This window comes from Chiloscyllium plagiosum, unplaced genomic scaffold, assembly GCF_037043375.1.
Source record: "Chiloscyllium plagiosum isolate Xiang-an unplaced genomic scaffold, Cpla_swu_hap1 HiC_scaffold_19, whole genome shotgun sequence".
Lineage (NCBI taxonomy): Eukaryota > Metazoa > Chordata > Chondrichthyes > Orectolobiformes > Hemiscylliidae > Chiloscyllium > Chiloscyllium plagiosum.
Genome location: NW_028270157.1, coordinates 42,557,150 through 42,569,163, shown reverse-complemented (window position 1 = coordinate 42,569,163; position 12,014 = coordinate 42,557,150). Strand labels below are relative to the sequence as shown.

Below are 12,014 nucleotides of genomic sequence, written 5' to 3'. Positions count from 1 at the left end.
AGAGGAGAATTGTGATGTAATTATATGGATTCCACAGTCTCCTGGTGTTTCACCCCAGTAGCTATTCTTCAAGTTCAACCTAGACAGTGAGCATAGATGGACTATTTGCAATGAGGAATTTATCATTAAACTCTATCATTATTTGACACCAATGAAAGTGGACTTTAGTGGCATAATTGCTGGATAATAGGGGGTCAGTTAACTTGGCTGGCTGGATAACTGGTTTGTAATGCAAAATTACACCAACAGGGCTGGTACATTTGCTGTGCCAGCTAAGGTCACCACAAAGCTCCCACCTTCTCAATGTCTCTCCTCAGCTGTTGCACGGTGGCCCTCAGGCTAAGGTTTCATTCTGGAAATGAGCATTAATAAGACTTACTATTTTAATGCGCTATTGCTCTATAAGGGAAGTCACATGGGGTCCAGGGTGGACTAGTTAGATGGATAGAGACCTAGCTGGGCAGCAAGAGACAGAGAGTAGTGGAAGGGAGTTTCTCAAAATGGAGAACAATAACCAGTGATGTTCCACAGGGATCCATGCTGGGACCACTGGTGTTTGTGATATACATAAATAATCTGGAGGAAGGGATAGCTGGTTTGATTAGCAAGTTTGCAGATGACACTACAATTGGTGGAGTAGCAGATAGTGAAGGGGACTGTCAGAGAATGCAACGGAATATAGATAGATTGGAGAGTTAGGCAGAGAAATGGCAGATGGAGTTCAATCTGGGCAAATGTGAGATGATGCATTTTGGAACATCCAATTCAAGAGCAAACTATACAGTAATTGGAAAGCCCTGGGGAAAATTGATGTACATGGGGATGTGGGCGTTCAGGTCCATTGTTCCCTGAAGGTGGCAACACAGGTCGATAGAGTGGTCAAGAAGGTATACGGCATGCTTTCCTTCATCGGTCAGAGTACTGAATACAAGAGTTGGCCGATCATTTTACAGTTGTATAGGACTTTGGTTTGGCCACATTTGGAATACTGCGTACAGTTCTGGTTGCCACATTATCAAACGGATGTGAATGCTTTGGAGAGGATGCAGAGGAAGTTCACCAGGATGTTGCCTGGTATGTAGGGTGCTAGCTATGAAGAGAGGTTGAGTAGATTAGGATTATTTTCATTAGAAAGATGGAGGTTGAGGGGGAACCCTGACTGGGGTCTACAAAATCATGAGAGGTATAGACAGCGTGAATAGCCAGAAGCTTTTTCTCAGAGTGAGGGACTCAATTACTCGGAGTCATGAGTTCAAGGTGAGAGGGGAAAAGTTTAAGGGAGATGTGTGTGGAAAGTGGTGGGGTACCTGGAACGGGTTGCCAGTGGAGGTGGTAGAGGCAGGCACAACAGTGTAATTTAAGATGTATCAGGACAAATACATGAATGGACAAGGAGCAGAGGGATACAGATCCTTAGAAAATAGATGACAGGTTTAGATAGAGGATCTGGATCAGCGCAAACTTGGAGGGCCAAAGGGCCTGTTTCTGTCAGTAATTTTCATTGTTCTTTGTTCTTTGCTGTTGTTTTTAAGTTGATCAAAGGATGTCAGCATCACTGGCAAGGCCAGTACTTATTGTGCAAACCTAATAAGCAGACAGATTGCCTTTGAGAGATTGAAAATAAATCACTATTCTTCAACATGCACAGCAGTTAGCACTGCTGCCTCACAGTGCCAGGGACCTGGTTCAATTCCACTCTCAGCCAACTGTCTTTGTGGAGTTTGCACATTCTGTCTGTGTGGGTTTGCTGCAGTTTCCTCCCATATTGCAGACTAGGTGCGTTAGCTGTGGGAAGTGCAGGATGATAGAGTAGTGGGGTGGATCTGGGTGGGATATTCTTTACAGGGATGGTGTGAACCCAAAGGGCTGAATGGCCTGCTTCCACACTGTCAGGATTCTAAGAACATCTGCAGTTTGATTGCTGGAAGCAGTCCTGCAGTGCAGTTAGTTCGAGACTGCCAGAATTGTAATTTTGTGATGATGAAGGCATAGTGACCTATTTCGAATTCAAGATGGTACATGAGGTTCTAGGTGCTGGTGTTGCCACTCAGTGAATCCCCTTATTCTTCTAAGCAGTAGACATCACCGTATTAGTATCTTTAATCATGGTAGATTCATCAAGTTAGATCTGAATCTTTAACTGTTAACTATTCACCCTTTCTTTCTTTGGAATAATTCTTCTGAGTCACTGTATGCACTCAGCTCTACCCATTATCTTCTATCCTTCCTAATGAATCTCAGTTCTGACCACCTAAGTTTGATTTTAATTAAGAGCTAGTTTGCTAATCCACAGTGTTAGGAGAGGCATGTGGTATGTTTGAAAGGCTATAATTGCCTTGGCACAGTCTGGGTATTAACCTGCTGTAATATTGTTCATTTATCAATGGATTTGTCTTATTGGTATGTTAAATGGACTTCTTTACCACAAATCAACTGCCTTATAGGGGAGCAGTCTCCCATCTTCATTACAGTGGCTGACGTGCTCAATCATTCAGGATGAAGCAAGCAGCAATCTGCCGCCAGACTGTACACGGTTCTCTATGATGTCAAGGCCTTGGAATGGGCACCTAGCCAACTTCCTGGTGGTGAAGCAGCAGCTGAGACTTACTTACAGAAGCAGCATTTAAAACATGTGTTACTGGCAAGCTCTTTGTTCTCTGTGATCAGGAAACTTGGCAAGCATATTTGAAAGCAGAATCAGCAAAACAAAATCATAGCATCTGGGAAAACATTGGCCTTAAAGGCACCCTCCAAAACACTCTGAAAGAAGCAAACTTTGCTTTCAAGGCTAACGCTGCTCTGCAATACTGAGAGAGTGCTAAAACATCAAAATACCACCTTTCAGATAGAAGGTGAAAAACAAAGATGCTTCTATTCCATCAGATGTACATGAAGTCTTATGTCTTTACAGTGGAAAAGAACAGGGCTATTATTATTATCAAATGGCTTTTCTGCGGGAGCTTGATCAGTTCAATTCCAGAATATGTTCTGTTCAGTCTTGCATAATTGGTAGGTATTTGATTTGAGATCTGTTGATTTTGATTCTGATCTTGATCCCATTTCTGATCTTGACCATGCATGTCATCAATATGTTCTTCTTTGGGTCAGTCCCATCAATCATTGGTGTGCAATGAGATAAGGTCATTGTGGTCCCTCTGTAATTCTGCCACAGCTGTAGGAGCAAAATATAATCATTGTTGGTTCACTGTCTCTTGAAGTATTCATGTTAAAATTCCTTATCTATTCCTATTACCCTTATCCCCAGTGTGGTGGCTGTGATACATCCAAGAAGGCAGCCTTATTCTGGGTAAGCCAGTTTTTTGTTATAAAGATTCTTATTGTTATATGTACTCAGCTGTGGAGTTACCCTCTTGTGTGAGAAAAAGTTGAATCTTCAGATTTATATCCATCAGTAAGTCCAATGATGATAAGCCACAATGGATGACTTGGCCTAGTGTTTTATTATGCCTGTATGAAAGTCACCAATTTTTTCCAAAAGGGATTTAATCATCTGTACCCCACATTCGGCTAGCACCTACAACTCTGTGTCCTGGCAAGCTTTTACACATTCAAATCAAAAGCTGGACCAGGACATTTGTTGACATCAGTATGTATTGGACACTTTTTGGAAAGTATCCTCCTGATGTGAGTTCCAGCATTGACCTTGTGTCTTCTTCAGGAATTGCAATCAATCCCAGTTGCCATTTGAGGCAACAAAAAATTGCCAACTTGTTTACCATGCCCAGAAGTCTTTGCAGTTCATTAATAGCCTTTAATTTCTGAGTTTACCATTATTCTAAGCTTGCCATGAACAAATCTCAAGAAATGAATAGCTTAGGAAAATTCACACTAGTTGAAGAAAAGCTCTTCGGCCTGTAGGTATTTTAAAACTACATGGTTCCTCTGCGGCCATTTCTCTTTATATTGAAATGTCATCCATGTGGCACATGCCACCTTCTAAACCTTGTAAAATATTCAAAATAGTCCATTGAAAAATCTTGGAGGCAGTGTCAATCTCTAATACCTATTTGTTGAAGCCTCACAAATGAATTGAGAAACTTAGTAAGTAGTCTTGATTGCTCATCTATGGGCACCTACCAGAGCCTGATTTGCATCAAGTTAGTGAAAATTCTATTTTTAGTCAATTTGGCTTAATTCTTGTCCACTGGAGACATATGGTGGGTTACCCTTGCAACTATCAGCTACTGAGGTGAATGCATATCATGATGGACCCATTAAGTTGGGGTAAAGTAAGTAAGCCCAAGCAACATTTAGCTGGTATTATCACCAGAGAAAGTATGCCCATTTTTGTCATTTCCTCAGGTTATTTCTCAACTTAATTCATTGCGGGATGCAAAATCTCTTCAAAGTCAAGTCTTCTTTGGACTGCAATAAATCTGACAAAGACTCATCTATAATTCCAACAATAATTTTATCTTTTATGAATTCAGATTTCAGAGCTTCATGGTAACAGTTTCCTACTAATCCATAGATCATTTATGAAATTATCAATAGATCCCCTGAATGCCGAACTTTTCTCTTAAATGTTGCTATTTCAACATTGTTCTCAGATTAAAGTAATTGTCAAAGTAATGCCAAACTTCATCAAACGTATCTATGCCTTCTTTGGTGTTTTAGTGGTTTACAATTGCAAGTCCTATTGAATACAATTGCATTCAATAATGTTCAAATAGTTCAGCTTGTGATTTAGCATTTAAACTTAAAGCAGCACTGCATTTTCTCTGATATGAAAATCTTGCAGCTAGCATTATTTATACTGCCACGACTTTCTAATGTAATTATTTATGCTTCTTACTTTACAGCTTTTAAGTTATTCAGTGCCTCAGTGCTACTGTAATTCTCACTCCCTTGAAGACTTTTACTTCTGCAATTATTTTTAATTTCCTTGTCTCAAAGCTTTTATACTATGCAACCTTACAATGCTATATTCTTTCTTTTCTTAAAACCTTTTACTTCTTTTAAATATCAGAAATTCAGCTTCTTTTCAGGAGAATAGCTGCATCAGTTTTTTTTAGGTCTCACTCTGGACTTTTGAAAAAGGTTTTCTTAGATTGGAAGAGAATGAGCTTGGTAGATTTTCTCTCTCACTCTCTCAGCAGACTGTATCTCAAGTAAACTTCAAAATCTAAAACAAAACTGTAAACCCAGCCGTATGATTTCCACTAAACAAGCTGAGACAATTAACTTAAGCCATGTGACTTCCAACAAATGTCTTAAAAAATGTCCCAATGTCATTTTAATTGCTTCCTATAAAATCAGTCCAGGTTCTCCTCAACTGATGAGTGCTACATTCCAATGGGCCTTCCCTATAGAACTAAAGCAAGACTCCTGCTGAATCTACAATGGACATGGCTAGTGTTCAATATGATAAATAAAATAACTTTTGATTCAGTTCTTTGTTATACCTGAGATGACCTCTGAAGTCGCACAGCTATGATACTTAAAGATACATGATGTAGAGGTGCTGGTGTTGGACTGGGGTGAACAAAGTTAAAAATCACACAACGCTAGGTTATAGTCCATCAGGTTTATTTGGAAGTACTAGCTTTCAGAGCGCTGCTCCTTCATTAGGTAATTAGTTACCTGATGAAGGAGCAGTACTCTGAAAGCTACTACTTTCAAATAAACCTGTTGGACTGTAACTTGGTGTTGTGTGATTTTTAACTTAAAAGATACAGTGCCTGAAGCATTTTTCTAAATATCCCAATGCTTGCTTTAATGATAGCAAGCACTTTGTTCTCCTATTCCTGCTGATCTGATGCTGGCGACACTGGCTAGATGCAAGCTTGTCCTGCAAGAGAGGGGCTGTTGTATCAGTGACTGGGATATCAGACTTGACTGAATGGCTCACAATGTGTGTAAATTGTAATGTTTGGGTCTGAAGTTTGCAGCAGTGCTAAATATGTGGGTTAAAAAAAATCTATGAATGTTAGTTATGAATCTTAATGGAAAATGTTGTTCATGAGGTGAAGTAGAGAGGTGAATAGTTCCAGGAATATTTCATATGTAACAACATGGCATTTGAAGTAACATTAATTCACCTTGACTCCTTGAGTGAGATACTGACTTTGTGGCACTGCATCCAAGTTCTCAACTATTAGAAGAGAACATTATAAATTCAATCATGATGCATTGTCTTATGTTTATGTTTCAATTTGTGTTAAAGAATAGTAAACTGGCTTCCTATAGTCTGCTGGCATTGTCCATAATACTGCCATTGCCTTTATAATGTCTTGTATAGATGGAAGAGGACCACCACTGTGACATTGGAGAACTTGGACAGAATTTTTGATCTGCTTTATCATTTCCATTCTGCTTTCTACTTGGTAGCTCTACATGAACTAGCTTTTATCATCTGCGTCAGATAGGGTGCACTTCCCTTTTAAGATTTGTAGGCTGGCTTTAAGAAGTTCAAGTTACCTTCAAATGATGTGACCTTTGCATGATCTAGCTCCTCTGCTGAGATACTTTCCTGAAGGGTTTTCAACGTCCAATTCCATAGAGAGTTCATTGTTGATGTTTGAAGATGTAAACCATATCCATGGTAGTAAAAATCTTGCACTTAGTGTGTGTTTGGTGAAGGTGAAGACAGCCTTCTATTATTCCCCAAGGAAAACCTTCAAGGTTGCACAGATCTCCTCATAAAATGAGGCAGGACATGTGCTTAATGTCCAAGTGGAAAGCCAGGCAGCAAATAGCCAGCTTAGTGATACCTTAGACATGTCTTGGAGAACTTTGCAGTGTCCCTTGGTATGACCAATGCTGAGACCTTTACAATCTTTGCCTCTGTCAGACATGACAGCACAGAGACAAAGGCCTGTGAAGATTGGTCCTCCATTGAAGTTTGCAGCCACCTAGCAGCTTGTTTATTGCTTTAATATTCCTTCAGTTACACCTACTCTGTTTAAGTGCAGTATCCATAGCCTAGGGAAAGTTTTTGAACCATGCATTCTTCCATCTGCGGGTGAGGACTATGTCATTATTTATTGCCCATTATTGATGCATCTGTCCAAGTTCTTTCTGCACAGCAAAAACAGTGGCGTAAGCGAGGTTCTGGAGGATTGCTGAAATTATCAGTACAGTATTCCAGTATTAGGTTCAGGAAAGGAGTAGAGAAAATAATGAGAAAAAAGCAGGAAATAATAATAATAATTATGCATGAGTAAGCCCTTTATCTTATTTTGTCTGTAATCCATGTAATACATTTATGTCTTGATGTAATTTGATGCTTCTCAGGTTACACTGTTGGAACATGGCAATATATTTTCAATATGTTACTTTACATTCGCTCTAAAGTTTTCTTCATAACCCAAGATCTTTTAACAGGAGGAATTAAGAATGAATATTCTAAAAGATGGAGCTGAATTACCTCCTTCTGCACCATAAGCTTTCAAACTTTTTTCTCTGTTTAATCTTTCAATCTCGTGTTAAGATGTTTTCTCACCATTACATTAATTGAAGATAACATTACAAAAGAGATTATAAGTCTTACAATGTAAATTTCATGCCCACAAAATAAATAGGAATGGGATTTATGCAGGGTGGGCCTGATAGATAGGAACAGGTCTCTATGAGAGGAGGATCGATGTGAAGGGTGAGTTTGCTACTCAGGGTACAGGCATCTGTGAAATAAATTTGTTGATATATGAGAATATTAGCAATGGAAATAGACCGTTCAGTCCCTAGATAAAATCATAGTAGATCTGATTATTGTCTCAACTCCATTTCCCTGACTACCTCCAAAATCCTTTGACTCATTTGTTGTCAAGGATCTATTAACCTCTGCTTTAAAAATAGTCAATGACACTGCCTCTACCACACTTTGGGGAAGACAGTTCCACAGATTCATGAACCTCCGACAGAAAACAACTCTCCTCATCTCTACCCTAAATGGGATACTCCTTAAACAGTGTCTGCTAGATCTCACCACGTCATCAGGGAAAACATCCTTTCAGCATCTATCCTGTCAAATCCTCTCAGGATCTTATATGTTTCGATAAAATTGCCTCTCAAACTTTCAGGATGCAGACCCAAACTCTCAAACCTTTTCTCACCAGGTAACTCCCTCATCATAGGAATCAGTCAAATGAGCTTTCTCTGAACTTTTTTCCAATACAATTAGCTTTATTAAGTAAGAATACCAAAACTATACTTGTCATTCTAGATGGATCCCATCAGTGCCATGTACAAGTGAAGCAAAAAATCGCTAATTTTACATTCCATTCCTATTGGAAGAATGGACAATATTCCATTTGCTTTCCTAATAACTTGCTGTACGTGTATACCAACATACCAGGGCATTCTGATTAGATTAGATTAGATTAGATTAAGATTAGATTACATTACAGTGTGGAAACAGGCCCTTCAGCCCAACAATCCACACTGACCCGCCGAAGTGTAACCCAACCATACCCCTACATTTACCCCTTACCTAACACTATGGGCAATTTAGCATGGCCAATTCACCTGACCTGCACATCTTTGGACTGTGGGAGGAAACCGGGGCACCCGGAGGAAACCCACGCAGACATGGGGAGAACTGCAAACTCCACACAGTCAGTCGCCTGAGGCGGGAATTGAACCCGGGTCTTTGGCGCAGTGAGGCAGCAGTGCTAACCACTGTGCCACCGTGCCACCCACGATTCTTCTGAACGACTGTGCCACCATGCTGCCCACGATTCTTCTGAACCTCAGAGTCCTGCTATTTCTCTCCTTTGAAATAATATGCTGCTTTTCTATTAATCCTACCATAGTGGACAACTCCACACTTTCTCACATTATAATTCACCTGCCAAACCTTTTCCCACTGATTTAACTTGTCAGCTTTCCACTGCAGACCTCTTACATCCTCTACACAACTTATTCTCCTGCCTATCTTTATGCCGTCAGCAAATCTGATAATCATACCTTCAGTCTCTTCATATAAGTAGCTGTTACATACCATATGTATCTGAGGCCCCAGCAGTGATGCCTGTGTCACGTCACTTGGTACATCTTGCCAATCCAGAAATACCCTATGCTTTGCTTCCTGTAAGCTAACCATTCCACAATCTAACATGCTACCCTGACCTCTTATGAGCTCTTATTTTGTGTCATAATCTTTGATGTGATGGCATGCCAAATGACTTCTCAAAATCGAAATGTATCACATCCCAAACTTTGGCTTTATCGATGTTTCTTGTCATTTTCTCAAATAACTCTCCAATAAATTAATTAATCATGATTTCCCTTTAATAAAGCAATGTTAATTGTGCTTGATTGCACTGAAATTTTCTAAGTTCCTTGCTATAACCTCCTGAATCTAGAGATGCCTCTATCAGGACATGCTGACTCTGTCCGCCCAGAATAGGAAGAATCTTTTGAGAAATTATACAACAGGTATGGATTGCTTTACCTACATATTCTGCTGTTGAACATCTTTAAAAGGGAAGCTGTGATTTTCCATTACTGAAGTGCTGTAGTAGAAGTGCTACTTTGGGAGCAGACAAGGAATCCTGCCAGCCCCATATACTTACAGTGGCTATCAGCTTTCTCTGCGCACTTGGAAACTGACACTTGAACTTATTGCTCTACCAGCAGGAAGAGAAGACTTTTCACAATTCTGTTCAATAAATATTTTAGGGTTTCAACAAAGTGTAAGGGCACTAAAAGATACAATTATGTATTTATGAACATGAGTGAGCAAATGTATAAATGATTAAATTTTTCTGTTTGTATGCATTTATTCCAAGAATGACATATGCATGTGAACTAGTTGGAGACCTAGGTGTCAGAAAATCTGAATGGTAAGTTTGTAGACCTCATGGCGGAGTGCTGCCAGGACCCACCAATCTGGCTGCAGTGTTGTGATCGGTGCAAAGGGGACATGTGTCAGTGCTCATCTCACAAACAGCTGCCAAAAGCAGACTTTATGGAATTTAGAGGGGACTTTTCATCTAATCAGGATTCAGCTCAAAACATCACCCTCTATAGGATGTCAGTGGTATTTGTGAACAAGGCAAGAAACACTGAGCCATAGAGATGTACAGCATGGAAACAGACTCTTTGGTCCAACTCATCCATGCCAACCAGATATCTTAAATAAATCTAGTCCCATTTGCTAGCATTTTGCCCATATCTCTCTAAATCTTTCCTATTCATATACCCATCAAGATGCCTTTTAAATGTTGTCATTGTACCAGCCTCCACCATGTTCTCTGGCAGTTCTTTCACCCTCTGCGTGAAAATGTTGCTCCTTAGGTCCCTTTTAAAGCTTTTCCCTCTAACCTTAAACCCATGCCCTCTAGTCTTGGATCTCTCTATCCTGGGGAAAAGACCTTGTCTATTTACTCTATCCATGCCCCTCAGGATTTTATAAACCTTTATAATGTCACCCTTCAGCCTCCAATGCTCCAGGGAAATCAGCCTCTGCTTATTCAGCCTCCCCCTATAGCTCAAACCCTCCAGCCCTGGCAATACCCTTGTAAAATCTTTTCTGAACCCTTTTAAACTTCACAATATCCTTCCTAAAACAGGGAGACCAGAATTGAATGCAGTATTCCAAAACTAGCCTAACCAATGCCTGTACAGCGGCAACATGACTTTCCAACTCCTATATTCAATGCTCTGACCAATAAAGACAAGCATACCAAATGCCTCCTTCACTACCCTTTCTACCTGTGACTCCACTTTCAAGGAACTATGAACATACACTGCAATGTATCTTTGTTTGGCAACACTCCCCAGGATTTTACCATTAAGTGTGTAAGTCCTACCCTACCAAAATGTAGCATATCATAATTATCCAGATTAAACTCCATCTGCTACTCCTTGAACAATTGGCCCATCTGATCAAGATCCTGTTGTACTCTGAGGTAACCTTCTTCGTTGTCCACTACATCACTAATTTTAATGTCATATGCAAATTTACTAACTATACCTACAATATTCACATCCAAATCATTTGCATAATTGACAAAAATCACCAATCCCTGAGGCACACCCCTTGAGGCCTCTAGTCCAAAAAGCAACCCCTCCACCACCATGCTCTGTCTCCTACATTCAAGCCAATTTTGTATCCAAATGGTTAGCTGTCCCTGTATTCCATGCAATCTAACCATGTTAGCCAGTCTACAATGTGGAACCTTGTCAACCACATTACTGAAGTCCATATAGACAATGTCCACCACTCTGCCTTCATCAATCCTCTTTGCTACTTCTTGAAAAAACTCAATAAGTTAGTGAGACACAATTTCCCACACACAAAGTCATGTTGACTATCCCTAATTAGTCCTTGCTTTTCCAAATGTAGGTAAAAACTGTCCGTCAAAATCCCCACCAACAAATTGCCCACACTGATGCCTGGCACACCAGTCCGTAGCTCTCTGGCTTTTTCTTACCACCTTTCTTAAATAATGGCACCATATTATCCCACCTGACACCTTATTCAGCCTCCCCCTATAGCTCAAACCCTCCAGCCCTGTGGCTATCGATGATACAAATATCTCAGCAAGGGGCCCAGCAATCACTTTTCTAGCTTCCCACAAAGTTCTAGGGTACACCTGATCTGGTCCTGAGGATTTATCCATCTTTATGCATTTTAAGACATCCAGTAACTCCTGCTCTGTAATATGGACACTTTTTAACATATTGCTAATTATGTCCCCAAGTTATCTGGCTTCCATGGCCTTCTCCACAGTAAACACTGATGCAAAATACCTATTTAGTATCTCACCCATCTCCTGCCATTCCACACATAGGTGGCCTTGCTGATCTTTAAGGAGCTCTATTCTCTCCCTCGTTACTCTTTTGTCCAATCAGATTGCAGAACCTTCATTGAGCCAGATAGAGTTAAAATAAGGAATATGAAGCAGTGGCAATAAATTAGATTTAAATCATTCACAGAAAGTCAGAAAGTGAACAAAAATTGAAAATATGTATTGAATTAACAAGAGATTTGTGAAAATGTAAAAATATTAAATTATCTTTTCATTAAAAATCTTCCACACAGGAGC

General features: G+C 39.9%; 1 protein-coding gene across 2 annotated transcripts in view; it reads left to right on the top strand.

The window, feature by feature from the left end:
• Positions 1 to 12,014, top strand: part of slc13a4 (solute carrier family 13 member 4) — a 116,461-nt gene that overhangs the window by 43,409 nt on the left and 61,038 nt on the right. Inside the window, exon 3 of one of the 2 annotated variants that reach the window (XM_087997252.1) lies at positions 3,266 to 3,307. The exons of the other annotated variant lie outside the window; for it this stretch is intronic. Within the exon in view, the coding sequence (XP_087853378.1) occupies positions 3,266 to 3,307 (42 nt within the window). The remainder of the gene's footprint in view (positions 1 to 3,265; positions 3,308 to 12,014) is intronic. 2 annotated transcript variants of the gene reach the window in all.